Source organism: Muntiacus reevesi, chromosome 1 (assembly GCF_963930625.1).
Source record: "Muntiacus reevesi chromosome 1, mMunRee1.1, whole genome shotgun sequence".
Classification (NCBI taxonomy): Eukaryota; Metazoa; Chordata; class Mammalia; order Artiodactyla; family Cervidae; genus Muntiacus; species Muntiacus reevesi.
Window position 1 is genome coordinate 216,953,858 of NC_089249.1, and position 24,859 is coordinate 216,978,716.

Below are 24,859 nucleotides of genomic sequence, written 5' to 3' on the forward strand. Positions count from 1 at the left end.
ATAGAGCTTCTCCATCTTTCGCTGCAAAGAATATAATCAATCTGATTTTGGTGTTGACCATCTGGTGATGTCCATGTGTAGAGTCTTCTCCTGTGTTGTTGGAAGAGGGTGTTTGCTATGACCAATGTGTTCTCTTGTCAAAGCTCTATTAGCCTTTGACCTGCTTCATTTTGTACCCCAAGGTCAAATTTGCCTGCTACTCCAAGTATTTCTTGACTTCCTACTTTTGCATTCCAGTCCCCTATAATGAAAAGGACATCTTTTTTGGGTGCTAGTTCTAGAAGTTCTTGTAGTTCTTCACAGAACCGTTCAACTTCAGCTTCTTCAGCATCACTTGTTGGAGCATAGACTTGGATTACTGTGATATTGAATGGTTTGCCTTGGAAATGAGCAGAAATCATTCTGTTGTGCTTGAGATTGCATCCAAGTACTGCATTTCAGACTCTTTTGTTGACCATTATAGCTACTCCATTTCTTCTAAGGGATTCTTGCCCACAGTTCAGTTCAGTTCAGTTGCTCAGTCTTGTCCAACTCTTTTCGACCCCATGGACTGCAGCACGCCAGGCCTCCCTGTCCATCACCAACTCTGAGAGTTTACCCAAACTCATGACCATTGAGTCGGAGACACCATCCAACCACCTCATCCTCTGTCCCCTTCTCCTCCCACCCTGAATCTTTCCCAGCATCAGGGTCTTTTCAAAAGAGTCAGTTCTTTGCATTAGGTAGCCAAAGTATTCTTGCCCATAGTAGTAGACATAATTGTCATCTGAGTTAAATTCACCCATTCCATCCATTTTCGTTCACTGATTCCAAAAATGTTGATGTTCACTCTTGCCATCTCCTGTTTGACCACTTCAAATTTACTTTGACTCATGGACCTAACATTCCAGGTTCCTATGCAATATTGCTCTTTACAGCAACAGACTTTACTTCCATCACCAGTCACATCCACAACTGGGTATTGTTTTTGCTTTGGCTCTGTCTCTGCATTCTTTCTGGAGTTATTTCTCCACTAATCTCCAGTAGCATATTGGGCACCTACCAACCTGGGAGTTCGTCTTTCAGTGTTCTATCTTTTTGCCTTTTCATACTGTTCATGGGGTTCTCAAGGCAAGAATACTGAAGTGGTTTGCCATTCCCTTCTCCAGTGGGCCACATTTTGTCAGAACTCTCCACCATGACCTGTCCATCCTGGGTGGCCCTAGATGGCATGACTCATAGTTTCATTGAGTTAGACAAGGCTGTGGTCCATGTGATCAGTTTGGTTAGTTTGCTGTGATTGTGGTTTCCAGTCTGTCTGCCCTCTGATGGACAAGGATAAGAGGCTTATGGAAGCTTCCTGATGGGAACTTATATCAAATGTTGATACCTCAGTGAAAGTCACTCAGTCATTTTCGACTCCTTGTGATCCCCCATAGGATATACGTGTCCATGGAATATATATATCAGTGGACCATAGAGTCCATGGAATTCTCCAGGCCAGAACTCTGGAGTGGGTTGCCTATCCCTTTTCCAGCAGCTCCTCCCCACCTCTTGCATTGCAGGCTAATTCTTTACCAGCTGAGCTATCAGGGAAGATCGGGATGTCTCTAAAAAGCTTAACTTTAAAAATACCTAAAAGTATTATCATAAAATGTTATCATTTGTTAATTCTGTAATTATCTGTTAATTCTAAGTGGTGGTTACAACAGCAGTGATATAGCATGTAGTTAAAACAGCACAGGAAAACACAAGCAGAAGCAAGCCCAGAGCGGCAGAGCCTATGCCCAGGGAAGTCAAGCATCTTAGGTTAGTCTCCTGTCCCTTATAACTCGCTTGCCGACTCAAAGTACGTTAGTTTCACCATCTGTAAAACAAAACAAAACAAACTGATAATCAACACCAGTCACTGGGCGGCGATGAGAGTTAAAGGGGAAAAAAATCCAATTCTGCAGCCCTAGATAGAAGCGACGCCCCAATCAGGTACTGCCGCGCCGCGGCCTCGGAGCATCTGGGACTTGTAGTCCACCCGGCGGAACTCGCTGTCCCGGCAGGTCCTGCGGCGGCGGCAGGGCTACGTGGCGCGGCACGCTGCGCCTGCGCGGGCAGGTGGGGCAAGATGGCTGCTGAGCGGAGCTTGTGGGTCGTCGGGCTCTGCCCTGGCTCCCGGTTGGGTAGGGTCGTTCGGGTCCTCCTACTACTGTTGTGGTTTGCGGCCCGCGGAGGCGCGCTATACTTCCACATTGGGGAGACGGAAAAAAAGTGCTTTATTGAGGAGATTCCGGACGAGACCATGGTTATAGGTACGGGGGAAGGGAGAGAGTTTTCAAGACCGCGGTCTTGGGGTGGGGGTGGGGGGAGTGCGGGAGAGTCACGTCTTCAGAGCCGGGAGCAGGCTGCCTCGCAGTACCCTGGCCACCGTGGACCCGGCGCCACTTCGCGCTCCTCAGACTGGGCTCGCCCCGATTCCCTCCAGGAAACTACCGGACGCAGCTGTATGACAAGCAGCGAGAGGAGTACCAGCCGGCCACCCCTGGACTTGGCATGTTCGTGGAGGTTAAAGACCCAGAGGATAAAGTGAGTTGGCCCCTTAGCCTCGCACCCCCCACCCCGCTCTGCACTTGGGCGCCAGATCAAGCAGGCACTGGTACTTCCTCTCATAGTTTCCGCATCTGCTCAACTGGTAAAAAAAGAAAAAAAAAGCAGTTAGTACTATGGGAAGAACCTGCGTTTTTACTCCAGTCTAACCTTGGGCTGTTTCAGTGCTAGCTGCTTCTGTCAACTTGTTACTGATCTCAGTGTGAATTCAAGTAAGTTGCTTTTCCTGAGCCATTGTTCTAGGTCTGTGAAATAGAAATTCATCCATCTTAACAGATGTGATGGGTAGATTAATTGTGGTACTGGAAACCAAAGAGTTTTGTTGACTCTATAGACCTTAGGATATCAGGGAACAGGGTAGTTTCCAAAAAGAATGAGCAGCTGTTAATTTGACAAATAAGAATATTAAACCACATCACAAAACCAACCAAACAAAACCGTTTCGCTGTCACCTTTCACTTGCAAGAATCACAGTGAAAGAGTTGAAAGGGCATGAGTTATGAATAAAGTAAAGACCTTTCCAAGAGTGGCCACATGCCAACTTCATGTCAGTCTCTTCACCCTTTCTCCAGATAGCTCAAAGGCAAGTTTTTGGCAACTGCTGCTAAGCAGCATTGAAACTTTTAGTGTCGTGGGATGTCTCTGCTTGTCAACTTTTAAGGGACTTAGAGCCTTAAGCACCACTCAGCCTTATCCTTACTGTAATGCTCATTGAAGTCTCTGCTCTCCAGGTTATCCTGGCCCGGCAGTATGGCTCTGAAGGCAGATTCACCTTCACCTCCCATACCCCTGGTGAGCATCAGATCTGTCTTCACTCCAATTCCACCAAGTTCTCTCTCTTTGCTGGAGGCATGCTGGTAAGTGGACCCATGTTGGATTCTTTCAACCTATGGCTCATCAAGACTGGGAACTAACTGGTGGTACTGTAGGTGACTATGTCAGATTTTGTGTCTCTTAATACAACTGGGTTTCCAGACAACATTAAGCGGGTGGTTGAAAAGCTTTCTGTATATGCATTGGTGAAAGCATCAGCCAAGGCTTATTCTTGCCTTTGGGCCTAGAGCCCCATAGGGCCAGACACTGAGGACAGCTCAGTCAGTGTTGGCTAAATGAACATATGAAGAAAGGTGGGAGGACCAGCTGTTAGGCCCTGGCAGGAAGACAGAGCAGGGCTACCTGATTCTCCCAACCTTCCTGGTCTTGTCTGTCTCCAGAGAGTTCACCTGGACATCCAGGTAGGTGAACATGCCAACGACTATGCAGAAATTGCTGCCAAAGACAAGTTAAGTGAGCTGCAGCTACGAGTGCGACAGCTGGTCGAGCAAGTGGAGCAGATCCAGAAAGAGCAGAACTACCAGCGGGTGAGTGGCTGAGGAGCAGTGGGCGTCTTCCCAGAGGCTGCCCACTGTCTTAGCTTGGAGTTGCACATCAGATTCATTGTGAATCCAAGGGACTTCTGTGTCTGTGCTGCACTGCCAGCCTAAAAGGTGGGATGGGTATTACTAACTCTACTTTGTAATTGAGAAGACAGTCTCTTAAGAGGCTGTCATTGATTTTTATACAGTTATAAATTTGGAGATTAAAAGAAATTCTGGAAGGACAAATCCTATTAAGGTAAAATTTTTCTCTAATTTCTAAGGTAGAATCAGAAAAAGTTAACTTATTAAAATAATTAAATTGGTAACTTATTGCAGGTTGTCAAATATAACTTTTCTTTCAAAATGGTGAAAAGTTTGGCTATTGGAATTTATCAATTTAGACTTGTTTTTATATATGTTACAGGAAAATAAAAGCTATTGAAAATTTGAAAAAAAAAAAAAACAAAAACCAACAACAACAAAAAAAAGAGGCTGTCATTGTCTTATGAGGAGCCACACAAAGTGACAGAGCAGGAATTGATACCAACACCTTGGGTGTTCTTTCCGTGGTTCCCAGTGCTCGCAGGATTAGGGGTTTCAAATTCACTTGTGTCCCAGAGCCAGGCCTGTACCGTGAATGGATCTGTGACCATGAAGACTGGTAGAATAGCAGCCTGTCTAAACGGGAACAGCTTCTGTTGTCAACTGAGGACAGCATTGCAGAATTGCTCGCCCAGGGTTTTGAGAGATACTTAGAGGTCCAGGTTTTTGGCTTTTTTTAAATGTAAAAAATTCTGAGTTTTAAATGTTGTCTAAACATTGTGTGAGTCTATAAAATACATGTGTGGGCTCAATTCAGCCCCTGGACCACCAATTTGCAACCTGTACACACAGTATGCAAGGAGCAGTTTGGGAGACTCAGGCAGAGGGCTCAGAGCAAATCCATTTCTGAGCATCCCAGGACAGCTCTGTCTGATAGAGTAATGCTACAGCCACTTTACCACTCCTCCAGGCATCAGGGTAGGACCAGGTGAGGGCTGTACCTGACAGATGAGCCAGTGGACCTAGGAGAAATGAGTGGGTTACCCAGGGGCATATGGCTGGTGAGGATGAAGACAGTTCATTTCCAGGTGGGGTGGTTCTTTTCAGACACTTGCAAATGGAACCTGGGCAAAGTTAGTTGGTCCTGGGGCATCCTCTGGGGAGGGAACCCAGTGGTTCCAGTGGCCCAGATGAGGCCCAGGCAACTCAGGCTTCTTGTCTGTTTTCCCTTCCCACAGTGGCGAGAGGAACGCTTCCGGCAGACCAGCGAGAGCACCAACCAAAGGGTGCTGTGGTGGTCCATCCTGCAGACCCTCATCCTCGTAGCCATCGGTGTCTGGCAGATGAGACACCTCAAGAGCTTCTTTGAAGCCAAGAAGCTGGTGTAGCCATCCCAGGCCAGCCTTCCTCCCTGGCTGGGGAAGAAAGGGCCTCCTGGACTGACTTCTCTCTGGCAGGAGAACTGGTTCCTAGCCATGGGTATTTGGAGGGGAGAGGGGCCACAGCCCAAGGCGAGGGCAGCAGCTTGGCTGGCTAATACTGAGCAGATGGTTGGATAAATGCCTGCCTCCTCCCCTGGACCCTTTGCAGTAATCTGGTGAAGCCACTGGGAGCCCTACTGACACCTCAGAATCACAGTGTTACTGATCAGGGATGTGAGCCTGTTGTCTGGGATGACTGGGGGGAGGGGAGGGGGTGGGCAAGCCAGTCTTCCTTCTGTCTTCCTTTGCTAACTTGGAATTTTGACCAGGTTGGGGCTTAGCTGTGATTCCCTGCCACCCAGGAAACCTCACTATTCCCTCCTTGGGCCTAGACCCAGCCTGCTGATCTGGGGTGTGTCAATTGAGGGTGGGGTATGGGGAGTTGCAGTGTGGGAAAGTAGCCCTGAGGTTGACCCCAGGTTCTTCACGTGGTTGTTCTTTTGGGGACTAAAGAAGCTGGGGTCAGGCCAAGCAGAGGCCTTGGTGCTGGTTGGGGATGGGGCCTGCAGAGTCTTAGTTACTGATTTCATTTTCAATAAGTCTAGGTTTGTTACATTGGTTTCCCAATAAAAAAAAAAATTGACTTCTTGTTCAGTGTAAAGTTATTCTACTGCCCGTGGGCGTAGCAATGTAGGGTGCTTGAGGGGATGTCAAGTTTTTCCAGTGGGCAAAGCACTTCATGTTCTAAGACGAGTACCCACCTGTGGACTTCATTGCTTTCATCCTCTCCATACCTTCTAGTGGAAGTGTTTTGCCCAAAATCATGCAACACTAAGTTGTGCCGTTGGTGCTAAGATCCACACCATTTCTTCTATGCATTTGCCATCTCACCTGCCTGTTCAAAGCAGGTGGACAGAATTGTCTGGTGCTTCAAAAAAGTGCCCAGCTAGTGAAGGTAGTGTGCATTGATCAGAGGAGTGCAACACGTGTGGGAAGAACAGGAAGCCCTGGGCTGGGGTCAAGAGGAAGGTACTGATGGGCTTAACCGATAGCATGGCATTTCAACAAAGACCTTGAAGGAGAGGAAGGATTCTGATAAAAGAAGGCGGACAGGGGTAATTGAAGGGAACAGAGGCAAATAGCTGGTGTAGAGATAGATGGGCATTGTTTCAGCTAGAGTTGAGGGGCCAATGAGAAAGCTGGAAAGGAAAGTTGGTTAGTATTAGAAAGTTGAATCCCAGGTAAGAGGTTTGGACATTGCCAAGTGTTCAACAAAGTTTGAGTATTAGAACCCTGTGAAAATAAATATGAGGAAGGTTAATTTCCTTGTGGCTCAGTCATAAAGAATCCTGCCAATGCAGGAGACCTGAGTTCAATCCCTTGGTCGGGCAAATCCCCTGGAGAAGGAAATGGCACCCACTTCTTGGCTGGGAAATCCCATCCACAGAGGAGCCTGGCAGGGTACAGTCCATGGGTTTGCAGAGTCAGACATGACTTAGTGACTAAATGACAACAATCTTAACTGTGTAATTAGATGGGTGGGAAGGCAAGTTTGGGGACTAGAACTGCTAGGAGAATGTGGTCTGAACACATACTGCTACCTAGACCACATTTAGGGGGGAAAAAATTTAAGAACAGTTTTAAATGATCGAAAAACTGTGACGATAGTTAACCTTATTATTAACACCATGCAGTAGGATGGTATGTTTGTTAAAAATGAAGCAACCAATAGGGGTATGCTCAGTCATTACAGTTATATAAGACCACCAGGGATTTCCCAGGCAAGAATACTGGAGTGGGTTGCCATTTCTCTAGGGTGAACCAATAGGGATAGTCCACTCTTCATGCAGATTTCCTTAGTTGTTAACTTGTGTCTTTTTTGTTCCAAGAGCTCAGGTAGGAGATACCATTGTTACATTTAATTGTCTTTTCTCCTTGGGCCTTTCTTGGCTGTGACAGTTTCTCAGACTTTGCTTGTTTATTGACCTCACAGTTTTCAGGAGTACTGGTCAGGTATTTTGTAGAATTTCTCTGAATTGCAAGTGCTCTGATGTTTTTCTCATGATTAGACTGGGGCCCTGGGTTTTTAAGAGCGCACAGAAAGAAAGTGTCATTCTCATCCCATCATATTAAGAGTCTTAATTATCAACATGACTGGATGTCATAGTTTAAAATTAGTTAAGGGGCTTCCCTGTGGCTCAGTGATGAAGAATTTGCCTGTCAATACAAGAAACATGGGTTTGACCCCTGATCTGGGAAGGTTCCACTTGCCAAGGAGCAACTAAGCCCATGTGCCACAACTATTCAGCCTGTACCCTAGAGCCCGGGAGCCCTAGAGCCCGTGCTCAGAACAAGAGAGGCCACTGCAATGAGAGCTAGAGAGTAGCTCCCGCTTATTATAGCAACCAGATGACAGGTCAAAGAACAACAAAGGCCCAACACAGTCAAAAAATAAAATTATTTAAAAAATTATTAATTTGGATTTTTACATGAAATCTGATTTATTGAGGTACATCTGATACTAGAGGGCCTTCATTCTGAGATGACAACAATTAGCTGGGTTGAACAGTCCCCTTAAGGTGGGCTTGTGCTTTCCAAGCTGGTCCCATCTCCCAGTTTCCATCATTGGCCTTACCTGACTGGTTTCTGCAGGGGTCACCCTTGCCTTTGTCATCAGCTAAATCAAGGCTGGATTTGTCAAGGTTTTACAGAGGTTCGTGACATTGTACAGGAGAGAGGGATCAAGACCATCCCCATGGAAAAGAAATGCAAAAAGGCAAAACGGTTGTCTGAGGAGGCCTTACAAATAGCTGTGAAACGAAGAGAAGTGAAAAGCAAAGGAGAAAAGGAAAGATATTCCCATTTGAATGCAGAGTTCCAAAGAATAGCCAGGAGAGATAAGCGATCAATGCAAAGACATAGAGGAAAACAACAGAATGGGAAAGACTAGAGATCTCTTCAGGAAAATTAGAGATATCAAGGGAACATTTCATGCAAAAATGGGCTCAATAAAGGACAGAAATGGTATGGACCTAACAGAAGCAGAAGACATTAAGAAGAGGTGGCAAGAATACACAGAAGAACTGTACAAAAACGATCTTCACAACCCAGATAATCACCATGGTGTGATCACTCACCTAGAGCCAGACATCCTGGAATGTGAAGTCAAGTGGGCCTTAGAAAGCTTCACTACGAACAAAGCTAGTGGAGATGATGGAATTCCAGTTGAGCTATTTCAAATCCTGAAAGACGATGCTGTGAAAGTGCTGCACTCAATATGCCAGCAAATTTGGAAAACTCAGCAGTGGCCACAGGACTTGAAAAGGTCAGTTTTCATTCCAATCCCTAAGAAAGGCAATCCCAAAGAGTGTGCAAACTACCGCACAATTGCACTCATCTCACACGCTAGTAAGGTAATGCTCAAAATTCTCCTAGCCAGGCTTCAGCAGTATGTGAACCGAGAACTTCCAGATGTTAAAGCTGGTTTTAGAAAAGGCAGAGGAACCAGAGATCAAATTGCCAATATCCGCTGGATCATTGAAAAAGCAAGAGAGTTCCAGAAAAACATCTATTTCTGCTTTACTGACTATGCCAAAGCCTTCGACTGTGTGGATCACAATAAACTGTGGAAAATTCTGAAAGAGATGGGAATACCAGACCACCTGACCTGCCTTTTGAGAAACCTATATGCAGGTCAGGAAGCAACAGTTAGAACTGGACATGGAACAACAGACTAGTTCCAAATAGGAAAAGGAGTAGGTCAAGGCTGTTTATTGTCAACCTGCTTATTTAACTTGTATGGAGAGTACATCATGAGAAACGCTGGGCTGGAAGAAGCACAAACTGGAATCACGATTGTTGGGAGAAATATCATTAACTTCAGATATGCAGATCACCCCACCCTTATGGCAGAAAGAGAAGAGGAACTAAAAAGCCTCTTGATGAAAGTGAAAGAGTAGAGTGAAAAAGTTGGCTTAAAACTTAACATTCAGAAAACTAAGACCATAGCATCTGGTCCCATCACCTCATGGGAAATAGATGGGGAGACGGTGGAAACAGTGTCAGACTTTATTTTTTTGGGCTCCAAAATCACTGCAGATGGTGATTGCAGCCATGAAATTAAAAGATGCTTACTCCTTGGAAGGAAAGTTATGACCAACCTAGATAGCATGTTAAAAAGCAGAGACATTACTTTGCCAACAAAGGTCCGGTCTGGTCAAGGCTGTGGTTTTTCCAGTGGTCATGTATGGATGTGAGTTGGACTGTGAAAAAAGCTGAGCACCGAAGAGTTGATGCTTTTGAACTATGGTGTTGGAGAAGACTCTTGAGAGTCCCTTGGACTTCAAGGAGATCCAACCAGTCCATCCTGAAGGAGATAAGTCCTGGGTGTCACTGGAAGGACTGATGCTGAAGCTGAAACTCCAATACTTTAGCCACCTCATGTGAAGAGTCGACTCGTTGGAAAAGACCCTGATGCTGGGAGGGATTGGGAGCAGGAGGAGAAGGGGAGGACAGAGGATGAGATGGCTGGATGGCATGACCGACTTGGTGGGCATGAGTTTGAGTAAACTCCGGGAGTTTGTGATGGACAGGGAGGCCTGGTGTGCTGCGATTCATGGGGTTGCAAAGAGTCAGACACAACCGAGTAACTGAACTGATGGTGACCTGGGCGAGCTCAGAAGGAAGGGACCAGTGGGTTGTATGCTAGGTTAAAGGGAGAAAAGGGGCTGCTGGGAATGATTAATTTCCTACACATAGGGAAGTCCTCTCAGAAATAGTAGTTGAGATCATAGACTGTGCAACCAAACTATCAGGTCTTATATTCTGAACTACCTCTTCATGCCTTAGTTCACTTGTTAAAGAGGGCATAAGTACAATACACATAAAGACAGAGATAGCAGTAGTAAAGAATTTGGAAAAATGACTGGCACATAGTAAGAACTCAATGGATGTTATTAGCTATTTATTAGAAACCTTAACGTTTGCCTGGAAGAACAGAGGAGATCAAGTCTAATAACTTTCCCATTCTCTTTTCCTAGGTGGAAAGCTGGCCCAGGCAGGGGCTAAGTTCCCACTGTTGACAAGGCCAATATGGGAAGATCAATTTTACTCCCTTCTTCAGTTCTCAACTCAGCTCCACGAAATACTCCTCCCCTGGATGACAGCTGTCATTTATATAGCATTGATTATTGTGTCCATCACTGTACCAAGTGTGTGCATTTCCCCTTTAATCCTCACAGCAATCATATATATCAGGAACCATTTATATACTCAGGTGAGGAAACATAAGCTGATTGAGTCTTGCCCCCAAAACAACCAAACTAGGAGAGTCAGGTTTCAAATCCAGTCAAACTGTCTTTAATACCAGTCTCCAAACTACTACTTGGGGTAGTAGGCTGAACGCAAGACAGCCTTGAGCTTGGCCCTGCCCACCTCCAAGCTTGTTGCGGACAAAGAATGCACTTGGGGTGACGGCAGGACTACTCAGACGCGTTCCCCGCCTTCCCTTGGGAAGAGGAGGAAGATGCAGATTATCCCAGGGCGCTGGTTTGGAAGTCTGGAGTTTAAATCCAGTCCCAGCCCGTTGACTTGAGCGCTCTCCGGGGCCTCAACTTCTTGAGACCTCCAACGATCCCCGGAAGGTTACCAGTTCAGGCGGTTGCGCATTCACGTCTTCCTTCGGATGCGGAACCTTTGACACCACAGCTTCTGGGAGCAGACGGCGTCGACGGAGCAACGGATCCAACGGACCAAGGGGCGGGGCGTACGGGCTTAGGCAGGGCGGGAGGAGGAGGCGCCGCGTAGGCCAGGGAGGCCGGGCTGGCCCGGCTTGGGAGCTCTGTCCCCATGTGCCGCCGCCTCCTCCAACGATGTTCCCCTCCCGGAGGAAAGCGGCGCAACTGCCCTGGGAGGACGGCAGGTGAGCTCGGCGGCTGGCCCGGTCCCCGTCCTCCCGGGTGCCAGTTCTTTCCGGGCCACCGCGAGGAATCTAGGAGCCCGAGGCCGTTGTGACTCCGTCTCTGCGGGGCTCTCTGAGGGTCTGTGTTTCTCCTTGGGGGTCTCTGTCTGTATTTGGGTTTCTGTTTCTCTCTGCGTCTCTGGTTCTACCAGTCTCCGTCTCTCAGCAGGTCTGTATTTCTCCTTTGATTTCCCTTTGTGAGTTTCTGTCCCTCTGTGCGAGTCTCTCTCGTTATGAGTCTCTGTGTTTTTCCATTGACTTCAGTTTTTATGCGGGTCTTAGAGTCCGTTGACATTTCTCAGTGGATCTCTTTGTCTGTCCCAGGTTTCAGAAGGTCTGTATTTCGTTTCTCTGGCCTCTGCCTCCCCCATCACATGCCTGTAGACTCAGACCCTACACTTATGCTTCCCCATTCTTTGCTGGCCCCCCAGAAGAATACACCAGACAGAAGCTCTGTGCTTTGCCTTGCTGCCCACTGCCTGACTGGGACTGAGTTCTCCTCAGACTTAGCATTAGTTCATTTCCGGTGCAGCTGTACTTGAATGTGGCCTGCCCCGTGTGTTAGGTGTGGGGTTGACCCAGACCTCAGTTAGTGGTTGTCACTAAAGCAGAATGGGGATGAGCTGTTTGGCCATTAAGATTGGAAGGGACGCCCAGACTTCAGTCTTGAGGTGTACCCTCAAGTCTTCTCAGAACACATGGTAGTGGCTCTACACCTGGTGAATGACACCTCTTTCCCTCTATGTCTGTTAAGTTTGCCCAAAGGTGCCCAAAGACTTTATATAGCGAGCACAACTCTTTTATCTTTGGGAATTTTTAAGACTTGGTGTTGAAGTAAGAAGACAGGAATATAGTAGAAAGCCTAGACTGTGGATTTAGGCCTGGACCGGAATCCTCTTTAATAGCCTTGTGACCAGAGCCAACTTAACCTTCCTCCTCAGCTCTTCCATCTCTGAAACAGGGATCATCATATCTATTCTGCAGGTCTATATGAAGATATAAAGGAGATCACACATATATAGAAGTCTTGACACTATGCTTGGCACAGAGAAGGTGCCAGTTATCTTCCAGTTACTTTTGCAGTTTGGAGGTGCTGTAATCAGAGCAGCTGAGTATTCAAACCTGTCACTAAGGTTTGTGCGAGGGAAGAAAGGAAAGGTTATGGAGAATTTCCATTTCCTAATTTCTTCCTAAGAATTTTAGGAAGACAGCCATATTCCACAAAACTTTATTGGTATCACTTCATGCTTTTGACACAGGGGTACAAAGATCCATGCAACAGATGCATACTGAGAGAGCAGTTAAGAGTGTTGGCTCTGGAAGCAGCCTGTCTGGGTTTGAATCACCCTCTTATTAGCCTTGGACACATATTGATGAAGGAGACAAAACCTCATCTGCTCTGCCTCCCCGCCGCCAGAAACAGGGTGCCCTGGGCCTGGTAGCTGCTGAGACTGCAGATCTGGAGCTTGCCACCAGGTGTCACCAGGAGCAATTGTCAGTGTTCACTGTCCTGAGGAATTGGGATTCAGCTCTGAATTCAGTTGTTCAGTGATTTGGGCCCTTGCAGCACAGGAAGAGAGTGTCTGTGGGAATGTGATCCTAGTAGGACCGAGGGGACAGAAGGTGAAAGTGCATGGAGGGCCCAATCCATGCCACACCCCTGGATAACAGTCACTGCTTCTTCTCCCGAAGGTGGGATATTTCCTCATGTCCATCTCCCCGGTCTCTACCCTGCCCCCAGCAAGAGCCCAGAGGGAGAATCTATAGAGGTTCCAGCCTTCCCAGGCCAATAGCAGGATTGGCCTCTGCTCCTCCCCAGCGGAAACCCCCACCACATGACAATGGGGGGTAAGTCAGAAGTCCTGCAAGGTTGTCTTGCCACACTCCCTCTCTGCTGTGTGTGGGACCTGGGCCTGGCTTCAGGGTTGCTTCCAGTTGGCAGTTGTGCCTCTGGAGAGAGACGAGTTGGTCTGACTTTAGTGTGTGACAAGCATGCCCTGAATGCTTGATCCCTTCCTGTAACTCACTTAGCAAGCCCTCTGCTGTATGACTGGTGCTAAGTACACAGCTGTGAATCTGATTACCTGTGAAGAAGGCAGGCGGGGACACAGGTGATTTCAGAACTCTTAATTGCTTCAAGGAGGGCGGTACCAGGTACTCCAGGAACACAAAGGAGGGAGTATGTATCTCAGTCTGTTGTGTATGTGGGAGTAGGGGGGACAGTGCTGGCCATGGCATTGGAGTTTGGCCTTGAAGGATCAATGGGGTGCTTCCAGGCAGATGAAATAAGGAAAGCCATTTTAGGCAGAAGCAGCAGACTCTGTGAGGGCTAGAGCCGGAAGGAATACGGTGAGTGGAGAAGCTGAATTGCTCAGTGTGTAGCACTGGGTGAGTGGCAGGGAGCAACTGGAGATGGGGCCAGGTTACAGAGGGATTTGACTGTCAGATCACAGAGTTTGCCCATTATCTTGTAAACAGGAAGATCATCCATGAGATTTGAAGGGGTCTGAACAGGGCAAGGACCAGGTGAGACTTGAACTAAAAGATAGGCAGTGTGTGAGGGAAGAACGAAGGGTACTTAGGAGGTAGAATCTATATGTTCTGGTAGCTAATTGATAATTCTCAGAGGTTATAAAGTAAATTGCTTTGCTGATTATTTCAGAAGACAGGAAGCTGCGATTTTCTTGGATTCCTTAGTTCTTTCACTGCCCTCAGGAACTTCCAGAGAGAGGAGCAAAGAAACCAGATGAATTCCATCCATTTCTTTGTTTTTCCCAGCACTACCCCAAAGTGTAAGACATTCTGCTGGTCTTCTAGCTTCTGAAAGGTGCCTGGGTGCTTTTCTCAGCCCTCAGCTTTCTTTCCCTCTTCTGTTTCTCATCTTTTGTCTCATGAGCTGCCCTGGACTGAAGCTTTGAGATGCATTCTGTGAACTGCCTTTGTTGGTTTGGGCCTCACATTGGTTTGGGGACAGATCTGTTCTTCCCAAAGTAAACAGTGGTCTTTTCACTGACAGCTTCCCTCTTTGTGGGAGCTTTCTGATCTGAGAAGTAGGATGAAGCCAAGCTTTCTGATAAGGGTGAACCTGCAGGGGAACAGGTAGAAGGCAGTGCGTAGGGTCTCTAAGGTGGGCTTCTGCCTTCGGCTCTGGACATGAAATGTTGTCTTGGGGAGGGGCAAGTGCAAGGGACAAGGAGTCTCTTCCCTGTCCTCGAGCAGCTCTTGGTCTGATCTGGGCTCAGGCACAAAAAGTAAGAGAGCATCAAGCAGGTGGGGCAGCTCCAAGACCTGCAAGTGTTTGGAGGGCCTCCTGGAGGTGGGGTGACTCAGGCTGAACCTAGAACTGTAAGCAGGATTCTGATGCATGGTAGCAGCACAAACAAAAGCACTAAAGTTGCTTCTGCACTAATTCCCAAGCGCTTGGGGCTGACCAGTCACATGTGCCTTACTTGTGGGAAGCCAGAAAAGGGTGTGTTACAGGACCTTGGCTCACATTGCCCTTCTGACCCACTCCTTGTTCTTGTCCCAGGTCCAGGTTGATTCCCAGTGGCCTCCCCCGGAAATGTTCCGTCTTCCACCTCTTTGTTGGCTGTCTCTTACTGGGCTTCCTCTCCCTGCTCTGGCTGCAGCTCAGCTGCTCTGGGGACGTAGCCTGGGCAGCCAGGGGACAAGGACAGGAGACCCCAGGCCCATCCCGGGGCTGCCCGCCAGAGCCACCTCGTGAGCACTGGGAAGAAGATGAGTCGTGGGGCCCCCACCGCCTGGCAGTGCTGGTGCCCTTTCGAGAGCGCTTCGAGGAGCTCCTGGTCTTTGTGCCCCACATGCACCGCTTCCTGAGCAAGAAGAAGATCCAGCACCACATCTACGTGCTCAACCAGGTGGATCATTTCAGGTAGGGACCACCTCCAGGCCGGTACCCGCTCACCTGTGCCTCACCTCGCCCTGGTCTCTCCCTTGCCTGCTCCCTTTCCCAACCGCAGTCCAGTACCAGGTAGCCCAGGCCCGTGAAAGGCCACCTGGGCAGCAGCGGAAGGGTGGGAGGTGCTCGACCCCTCTCACTGGGTGTGATGGGAATTTGGGGGGAGAGTTTGGGACTGGGGAGGCACTGGATCTGGTTTCCATTTTACAAAGGTCCCTGTGGCTGCTGTTTGTGTACTAGGCCATACCAGGACAAGAAGGGGAGCGAGAGACCTGTTGGGCAGGCGTTGCCCTCACTGACATCGTAGCAGACACGGTGGAGAGAAGCAATGTGGAGGAAGTGTAGACAGGGCTTGCTGGTGGATTAGCTGCAGGGATTAGGGAAAGAGAAGGGTCAAGGGCATGGCTTTAAGGTTGTTCAAAATCTGGCATTAGCTTAAAATCCTTGCCCTCACCAAAAACTGCTCCCCTCCATGATCACAATCCATGCATTGCACAGCCCACCTCCTTTTCCTCCAGCTTGCTCCCACTGGGGAACACACTCCAGCAGTTCTTGGAACCCGCCAGGTCCTTTAGTCCACGATCCTCCCAGTGTTCTCTGCCTTCCTCCTGACCTGACCTCTACTTTCTCCTGACCTGACTTGACTACAGCTGAATCCCTGATTTCCCAACCACCCCGACCTGCTTCTCCTGCCCTCTTCCTCATTTTAGGAGATGGAAGCTCCACACTCCCAGCTGCTCAGACCAGAAGGTGCTGGCTCAACTCCTGCTCCCTCACACAACACGTCTAGTCCACCAGCACAGTGCCTCTGGCATCTGCCCTCCTGTCATCCCCACTGCTACCTGAGTTAAGGCATCATCAGTTCATGCCTAAATTACTAGAGCAGCCTCTTAACCTGTCTCCCTGCTTCCACCCCTCACCTTCCAGGCTCTTCTCATCATACCAGCTAGAGTGAGCCTATTAAACACTGAGCCACTGCACATGATGCCTTCACTCGTAGCCCTTCAGCGGTTCACCATCTCATCCAGGGTCAAAGCCCATGTCCTTCAGAGACCTGTCACCCTCTGACCTCATTCCCTAAAACCTTGCTCACTCTGCTTGACCACATTGCTGACTGCTCCAGCCTCCAGCCTTGGGAGTCATTTTCCCCTCTGCTCAGAGCCCCATTCCCCTGATTTCCACAGGACTCATTCCCTCAGGCCTTCAGGCTTCTGCTCACATATCACTCTGTTATACTGGCTCTCCTTGACCACCTCTTATAAAAGGACAGCCCCTGCCTGCCAGCGTGTTTTATTCTTCTCACATTGCTTTACTATTCTTCTCAACATTTACCAGTCACTGGCTTGTTGCATGTTTACTCAAGTTTTCTTTTTTGTCTTATTAAAATGTCAGTGCCTTGAGGGCAGTGCTTTGATTTCTCACGTGCTCTGAACAGTTTCTGGGACATAGTAGGTGCTCAGTAAACATTCGTTAGATGAGTGGAGGGGCAGCTGGGCAGCCCTGTAGCGAAGTTGGCCTCTGGCTGGAGGGCAGCATGAGTACTGGGGCCAGTTGCCATGGAGGACAGGCTCTCACGTAGAAGCTGGGGGAGAGCAAGCTCACTGCCCCCATGCCCAGCTTTGGCGCCCTGCACAGGTTCAACCGGGCAGCACTCATCAACGTGGGCTTCCTGGAAAGCGGCAACAGCACAGACTACATTGCCATGCACGACGTGGACCTGCTCCCTCTCAATGAGGAACTGGACTATGGCTTCCCAGAGGCTGGGCCCTTCCACGTGGCCTCCCCGGAGCTCCACCCACTCTACCACTACAAAACCTACGTTGGTGGCATCCTGCTGCTTTCCAAGCAGCACTACCAGCTGGTGAGGCCTGGCATGCCTGCTCTGCTCAGAGTCAGGCAACACCTACCTGGATGGGGGCTTTGGCCAGAGGAGTGGCAGTTCTGGGGCCCAGTAGATGCAGTATCTTTCCTAGGGCCAGCAGGGGAGCCCAGGGCTAGCCAGAGGCATGAGAGAGGAGCAGGACCAAGCAAGCTAGTTAGGGAGGGTTTCTGCCTCAGTAACAGACCCCCTCCATATGAACTAGCTTCAGAAGCCCTGTTCTTTGCTTCTCAAAATGGAAAAGTCTGCTCAGCTTATCAGAACACCATTTCACTTTCCATCTCTCAGCTCTGCCTTCTCTAGACTGGATTTACTTTCAGACATTTGGGATGCAATGTAGTGGTTGTCGCTGCAATCTGCATCTGTCTAGGCCCAAGTCCAGTGGAAAATGGAGCTCCCTTTTCCAGCAGCCCAGACAGCAGTCCCACAGCTGCTCCATGCTGGCTCTTGATTGTCCTGCCTTGAGTCATGGCTAATCCCTGAATCCATCACTGTGGTAGGGGTGGGAGTGGGATGGTGGGGTGGGAAGAACTGAGTGGCTTAGACCCCCATCTCTTGCTCCTCTGTTCAATCTGCGGCTGAAGCCAGCTTAATGTGAATGAAGCCTGAAGTCATGGCAAAAATAAATGTCTGCCATCTGACTTCAGACACCGTCTCTCTCTTCCGTACAGAGGAAGAGACAAGGGCAGAGAGACCCTCAGGAGAAATGGGAGTAGGGCACCAGGCAGAAATAGAGCAGGAGCTGGCACTGTGCCCATCATCAGCTCTTCAGAGGTCCCCTCCCAACAGTCAGAGATTTTTGAGAAACTGTTCATCTCACACAAATCCAAGGCCCCATTAGAACAGGCAGAGGAACTGGGGTATGCTGACTGTTCCCCACTGGTACCACAGAGGTTGTAAGAACCAAAAGCATCTGAGTGTCCATTCATAGCTTTGAGGGAGGAGGAGGAAAGGGGGCCTGTCCTGGCCCCACTTGGACTTGGGACCACCAAGTAGAAGACCAAAGAGCATCCCTGGGAGGATGGGGCAAATGACACTACCTGTCTTTGCGTTAGTGCAACGGGATGTCCAACCGCTTCTGGGGCTGGGGCCGAGAAGACGATGAGTTCTACCGGCGCATCAAAGGAGCTGGGCTCCAGGTAATGCTCCCCCCACCCCCCAACCTGCCACTTCCTCGGCCATCATGGCAGTCTTGAGGTTCCTCTCAGCCCTCAGATGAAGTTCCTGGGGCTGGGAGATGGCACCCCTGGTTCCAATCCCAGCCCTGCCCCCGACTAGCACACCTCTCTTAAAGAATGGAAATACAGGCCCCTGCCTATGGGCTGTCGCCTCGTGGTGAGGGCCAGGGCTCCAGGAGAGGCAGCCTGATCCAGCTTCCTTTGGCCTCCTTAGCTTTTCCGCCCTTCGGGTATCACAACTGGGTACAAGACATTCCGCCACCTGCACGACCCAGCCTGGAGGAAGAGAGACCAGAAGCGCATTGCGGCTCAAAAACAGGTGATGGCTGATCTCTTGATCAGAGCGGACAGGTGCTGGTCGGTCCCTTGATCAGGGGTGGACAGGTGCTGGCCAGTCCCTTGATCAGGGTAGGTATGTGGTATATAGGGAACCAGCGGGCCCAGGCTTTTCAGCAAGTTCTCATCGTGCCCACATGGCCCCATCCTCCCCTGCTTGGCCCAGGTCATTGTGGGCATGCTGCTTGGGCACAGGACCCTCTTCTGGTGGCTGCCATGGCCCCTGGGCCTTGTGGGTCAGCCAAGACATCAGAGGCCACTTAGGCTATGTGTGTCAGGTGGGGTGGGGACAAGACTCAGCCGAAGGTGCCAGAATCCCAGGCAGACCTGGGACACAGGAGTCAGCATCTCTCCAATAGCCTCTTCTCTCAGAGCCAGATTAGTTGAACTAGAAAACCCATGCTCTCCTGCTGATGGGGATGTGGAGCCATGGGCAGTAGACTTTCTGTCTCTCAGCTTCCCTTTCCCCTCTGTGGGGATCATAGGACCTCTGATGACGAGATCATGGGGGATCAGTGGACAACTGGCACCTACAAAACCCTGAGCACGTGCTCTCTCCCCCCTTCCTTCTTAGGAGCAGTTCAAGGTGGACCGGGAGGGAGGCCTGAGCACTGTGAAGTACCGCGTGGATTCCCGTACAGCCCTGTCTGTGGGCGGGGCCCCCTGCACTGTGCTCAACATCCTGTTGGACTGTGACAAGGCCGCCACTCCATGGTGCACGTTCAGCTGAGTTGGCTGGACAGTAAGGGGGCTTGTGCCTATAGGCCACACTGCTACTCAAGCCCAGGACAAAGCCTTGGCCCAGGCCCAGCTCCAATAGGACATGGAGTGGCCTGAAGCAGTGGCCAGACAGCCACATGTTTGCAGCAACCTGGCACCCAAAATCAGGCTTGAGCCAGGACAGGACACACACAGGGTGCCTGGGATGCTACCAGCAATAAACAGTGATGGAGAGAGGCTGGGACATGGCTCCCAACTGGGACTCTCCACCCTGCCTTACTGCTTGCCCTGCCCTGCCCTACCCTCTTTTGTGTGCTGAGATCTGCAAGCTCCTCCCTTTGGACTGCCTCAGGCCGAGATACAGTTCAGAAGCCAGGTCGCTGATGTGGGTGGCCAGGGCCATCAGGAGGGTTAAAACTGCAGAGACCAGTGTGCAAGCCCTACGGAGGGAGCAGCTGAGCCCAGCTCTGGCTGGTTGTCACCATGCAGGAGCATGGGCCTAGTGTTGCCAGGTCTTCTGAGTTTTCAAAAGAAACTAGAATTCTGGATTCTTGAGTGAAATTGGTTAATTTTTTTAATTGGTTAATTTTTAAATTATAGCAACTAATTCAAACTTTTAAAAAGTATGGCAGGCCAATCCTGTGGCTGAGGGGGAAGGGAATGGGGCAAAAGAAGACATTTTTCTTAGTCAAAAGCTGGCAAGGAGCTGGGGCAGGGCTGGGGACGATGAGGCCAGAGGATGCTCAGGTGGGAGAGAGGCCCAAGGCACAAGGTCCCTGTTCCCTCCCTCAGCCCAGGGGTGCTTCATCCTGTCTCACGAAAATGGACAGAAGTAGATCACAAGACTGGACTGAGGGTAGTCAGGCTACGTTGTGGAGACTCACTCGGTCATGGCTTGGGAAGGGAGGACCATGTTCCTGAGGCGGGAGGAAGATGAGAAGTAGGAGAATCCCTGGAGTGTTCCCACAATGTGAGGAGAGATTAGTGATGGTCATCAAAAGCAACAGAGAGGGAGGGAGGGGAGCCAAGGGAGATGGTGGAACCATCTGGAGGGAAGCCTAGGGCCAATGAGAGGAAAATGAGGGACCCTGAAAGGTAAATTACTCCTTCAAGGCATTTGACTACAAAAGATTTGGGGCAGAAGTTGGAAGAGACTGGGGCCAGTTAAGGTTAGTTTGTTTAACAATAAACAGGACACCTGAAGTGCAAGAGGAAAGATTGAGGTCTCCAAATACAGGTGGGTAGATTCAGCATCTCTGCTCCAAAAAGGCTTCTCCTCCAAGGGTGATCCTAGGGTTATCTTGTGCAGTTGTGTGGGTTGTGCACTGTACAGCCTGAGCATGAACCAAGAGATTTAAGCAAAGAGGAGTGGAGGGAGTGAAGAACTTCAGGTTCCATGTAACCGTTGAGACTTAAAAGAGAGGGTCCTTGGGATTCTAAATTGACCTCAGCCAGCAATTCAGCTTTACTTACTACAGTGAAGGGCAAACAGACCTTGATGACAGTGCAAGGGTAGTCAAGGGACTTTCTCGACTTGAGGCCCAGGAGAGGGGAATGGTGCACTTTCTGTATGCTGGTCCCCTGGACAACCCTGACTATGTCATCTTGGACTTGTGTAACACGAAGCCTTTTGGATTGGAGTTGGTGGGAGTAGGGGTGACAGTGCCCCCAGCTCTGTACTCACCTGACAGATAAGACAAAAAAAGATAGGGGACTCCTTGCTTTCCACCTGCCCTGACAGGTGGGATGAGCAGGAGAAAAGCAGGATCAGCCAGCTCAACCTGGGCTGGCTGCATCTCTAACCCTGCACTCCCACACTCACGACCACCACTACCACCTCCATGATGCAGACACCAGAAGGCACCCCGGGCCAGGCCTGATGCAGCTCTAATCTTCAGCCCTCACTCCTCACTCCCCATCCTGGACCTCCCCTAAACCTTTCTGGGAGAGGGGGAGAAGGCTAAGAGGTGGTCAGTAATGAGAAGAAGCAGAGAGCTCTTCCGCCTCCTCAGCACCTTGGCAGCTCCTCTGGAGTGGAACTGATGTCCCAGTCTTGCTGGTCAGTATGTGAATGATATGAACCCAGGATGTGATCCCAGGATATAGGAGCACCTGGCACGTGCTTCACCACTGTGATTCTAATGACAGCCGGCACTTGTTGAGCATTCTCATATACAAAATTTAGTACGCTGAGTTATTTCACATAGGTCTTCACCTAGGAGCTAGGCCCTGTTTTGTTAACTTGTTTTATATATGAGGATGGTGGAGCACAGAGAGGTAAGAAACTTGCCCAGGGTCGCAAGGCTGGTAAGTAGTGGAGTTTGGGATTTGGATCCCTGGAACCTATCTTCTGAGCAGGAAAAAAACTGGAGAAAATCTAGGTGATTTTGGTTTGGCAGTGAATTTTTAGATACAATACCAAAAATATGACCCATGAAAGAAACAGTGGATGTTAGACTTCTATTAAAACTTAAAACTTCTGCTCTGTGAAAGCAACTGTTAAGAGAATGAAAATACAAGCCATAAACTAGAAAAAAAGTTGTAAAACACCGGATAAAGGACTTGTACCTGAAATATACGATGAGTTTTAAAATTCAACAGTAAGATAAGAAAAACGCAAGTGAAAAATGCAAAAGATCTGAACAGACACTTCATCGACAGATATACAATGGAAAATAAGCATATGAAAAGATGCTCAACATAATTTGTCACTAGGGAATTGCAAATTTAAAACAGCAATAAAAAAAATAAAAAAACAATGAGACATTACATGTTAGAATGCCTAAAACCCAAAAAACCGACTATCAAATGCTGGTGAGGATGTGGAGCAATGGGAAACATTCTCACTGTTGCAGGTGAAAATGTAAAATGATAAGCTCACTCTGGAAGATGGTATGGTAGCTTCATACAAAGCTGAGCATAATCTTACCATATGATTCAGTGAGCCCACTGCTAGGTACTCTCCCAACTGACTGAAAAGTTCTGTCCTCACAAAAACCTACATGTGAATGCTTTATGGCAGATTTATTTGTAGTCACTAAGTACAAAAAGTGCCCAAGATTTCCTTCAATATGTGAATGGATAAAAAACTAGTGGCACATTTATACAATGGAGTATTACACAGCACTGAAAAGAAATGAGCTACCAAGTCACAAAAAGACATGGAAGAACCATAAATGTGACTGAGTGAAAGAAACCAGTCTAGAAAAGGTATATAGAGAATTCCCTGGTGGTCCAGTGGTTAGGACTCTGGGCTTCCACTCCAGGGGGCATAGATATGATCTCCGATTGGGGAACTAAGATCCTACAAGCCCTTTTGTGGCGCAATAGGAAAAAAAAGCCTTAATGTGTGCAAATTTTAAAAAAATTTAGGAGGTAAGAGGATTGCAGGAAGGAATGCACACTATGGCAAGAAAATCCCAACTGCCTTACATTACAAAACAACCTCACTGAAGAGGATAGGGGAGAGGGTGCTGACCTGAGTAACAATGGAAATACGCGATCTGTAAGACTAAAGTCAAGAAGTGCATGTGTGCAGGGTCCTCTGGTAGTTTCCCATAGGGATATGGTACGCTTGCTAAGTCGCTTCAGTCATGTCTTGACTCTTTGTGATCCTATGGACTGTAGCCCCCCAGGCTCCTCTGTCCATGGGATTCTCCAGGCAAGAATACTGGAGAGTGGGTTGCCATGCCTTCCTCCAGGGACTCTTCCCAACTCAGGGATCAAATCTGTGTCTCTTATGTCTCCTGCATTGTCGGGTGGGTTCTTTACCACTAGTGCCACCTGAGAAGCCCTGGGGGTTTGGGGTATGGTATAACAATTCTGCAAATTAGGGTTGAAGAATTAAGTAAATTGATGTTGGGAGCCAGTTTTACTATGGAGTAGGAATTTTTTAGCAAAGAGCAGAATGCTAGAATGATTCATGTGATGATGGGTTAGAATTGAATAAATCAGTATGAATTTGCATTAAAATTATACATAGAAATATTTATAGATGTCTGTGTATACACAGGTATCACACATGTAAATTTCCTTGTTCTGTCAGCTGAGAAGACCTGGAAGCAATGGCACTCCAGTAGAAATGAGCACACAACTAGTGCTCACATCACGGTTTCATTCTCCAGTGAAAAGGAACCACGACTGCTCGGATAAATGGTTGAGTCAAAGGCTAGGGTGGAAAACCTACAAGATGAGCCTGGAGCATCTTTTAGTTCCAGAGAGTAAGGAAATGTTTTTTTAAAATTGATGGGGGTGAGTGGTTGCTTCCCTGGTGATCCATGGTTAAGATTTCACCTTCCAATGGAGGGGGTGCAGGTTCAATCCCTCATCAGGGAGCTAAGAACCCACATGCCTCATGGCCAAAAAACCAAAACACAAAACAGAAGCAATATTGTAACAAATTCAATAAAGACTTCATAAATGATCCACATAAAAATTCTAAAATAAAAAAAAAATTTTTTTAATTCAGGGTATTGTCAAAGGAACACAGGAGCCAACTTAGAGGACTCTCAATGGCACAAACTGGGACAACTGAAGCAAAAAAAAAAAAAATAAAAGGAATATGGAGTTATGACCCAATGTGTAAAATAAATATACTGATAAATGGGAGAAGAGAGAAGCATCTTATGCAGAATTATTCAAGATAACTTATGTAGATGTTGTGCCCTCAAGGAAAGGGAGCATGACTACCCATTCTTTAAGCTGTTAACTGCTGATAGTGACTTCCTTCCAAAGAGTCCAGTGTGGAAATGTGTGTGTGGGGGAGAATAACTCTAGAATGGAAAAACATGGCAAACACTACCCCAGCCAGGTGATCAAGGACACCACTGAGAGTGATAAGTGATCTTGATCACTTATCAAGTATTACCCTTGATATATTGTAAGGAAAATGATACTTTATGTCAGTGGTCTTCCTTCCCCAAATCCATAATCCGAGTCTAGTCATAAGAAAATCAGCGGGACTTCCCTGGTTGTCCAGTAGTTGGAAATCTGCTTGCCAATGCAGGGCACACAGGTTTGATCCCTGGTCCAGTAAGATTCCACATGCCACAGAGCAACTAGGCCCATGTGGCACAGTTGCTGAAACCCAATCACTCTAGAACCTGTGCGCTACAACAAGAGAAGCCACTGCAATGAGAAGCCCGTACACCACAACTAGAGACTAGCCCTGAGCTTGCCGCAACTAGAGAAAGCCCACAAAAAGCAGAAAAAACCCAGCACAGCCAAAAAGAAAGTAAGAGAGAAAGAGAGGAAGAAAGAAGTAACCAACACATAGCTGATATATTTTATAAAAAAATTTTTTTAAAATAGCAAATTCCAATACAGTGTATCTTAGAAAACACCTGACCAGTGCTTCTCAAATTTGTGAGGTCATCACATACAAGAAAAGTTGGAGAAACTGTCACAACCAAGGGGAACCTAAGAAACATGACTATAAATGTAATATGGTATCTTCAATGAGGTGTTGGAG

At 48.2% G+C, this 24,859-nt stretch overlaps 2 protein-coding genes across 5 annotated transcripts; both read left to right on the plus strand.

The window, feature by feature from the left end:
* The first annotated feature begins 2,064 nt into the window (after positions 1-2,064).
* On the plus strand, positions 2,065-6,034 carry LOC136155995 (transmembrane emp24 domain-containing protein 9). The gene is made up of 5 exons (XM_065918306.1): positions 2,065-2,282; positions 2,456-2,556; positions 3,309-3,434; positions 3,792-3,938; positions 5,216-6,034. The coding sequence occupies exons 1-5, from the start codon at positions 2,099-2,101 to the stop codon at positions 5,363-5,365; spliced, it is 708 nt and encodes a 235-aa protein (XP_065774378.1). The 5' UTR covers positions 2,065-2,098; the 3' UTR covers positions 5,366-6,034.
* A 5,120-nt stretch (positions 6,035-11,154) lies between these two features.
* B4GALT7 (beta-1,4-galactosyltransferase 7) lies at positions 11,155-23,658 on the plus strand. 4 transcript variants are annotated; one of them, XM_065918308.1, is made up of 7 exons: positions 11,155-11,318; positions 13,050-13,205; positions 14,887-15,249; positions 16,894-17,137; positions 18,211-18,294; positions 18,548-18,652; positions 19,244-23,658. In XM_065918308.1, exons 1-7 carry the CDS (start codon positions 11,269-11,271, stop codon positions 19,397-19,399), a joined length of 1,158 nt encoding a protein of 385 aa, XP_065774380.1. In that variant the 5' UTR covers positions 11,155-11,268; the 3' UTR covers positions 19,400-23,658. The 4 variants fall into 4 exon arrangements, with proteins under 4 accessions (XP_065774380.1, XP_065774381.1, XP_065774382.1 ...); XM_065918309.1 differs by having other exon boundaries at positions 11,156-11,318; positions 16,912-17,137; positions 19,244-23,656; XM_065918310.1 differs by lacking the exon at positions 13,050-13,205 and having other exon boundaries at positions 11,156-11,318; positions 19,244-23,657.
* Positions 23,659-24,859: the final 1,201 nt, after the last annotated feature.

Excerpts from the sequence above, each read along its gene's own strand:
- LOC136155995 (XM_065918306.1), top strand. The coding sequence starts at position 2,099 with ATGGCTGCTGAGCGGAGCTTGTGGGTCGTCGGGCTCTGCCCTGGCTCC. Across the intron at positions 2,283-2,455 it reads GGACGAGACCATGGTTATAG|GAAACTACCGGACGCAGCTG; the intron begins GTACGGGGGAAG and ends GATTCCCTCCAG. Across the intron at positions 3,435-3,791 it reads TCTTTGCTGGAGGCATGCTG|AGAGTTCACCTGGACATCCA; the intron begins GTAAGTGGACCC and ends GTCTGTCTCCAG.
- B4GALT7 (XM_065918308.1), top strand. The coding sequence starts at position 11,269 with ATGTTCCCCTCCCGGAGGAAAGCGGCGCAACTGCCCTGGGAGGACGGC. Across the intron at positions 13,206-14,886 it reads CCACCACATGACAATGGGGG|GTCCAGGTTGATTCCCAGTG; the intron begins GTAAGTCAGAAG and ends TTCTTGTCCCAG. Across the intron at positions 17,138-18,210 it reads CCAAGCAGCACTACCAGCTG|TGCAACGGGATGTCCAACCG; the intron begins GTGAGGCCTGGC and ends TCTTTGCGTTAG.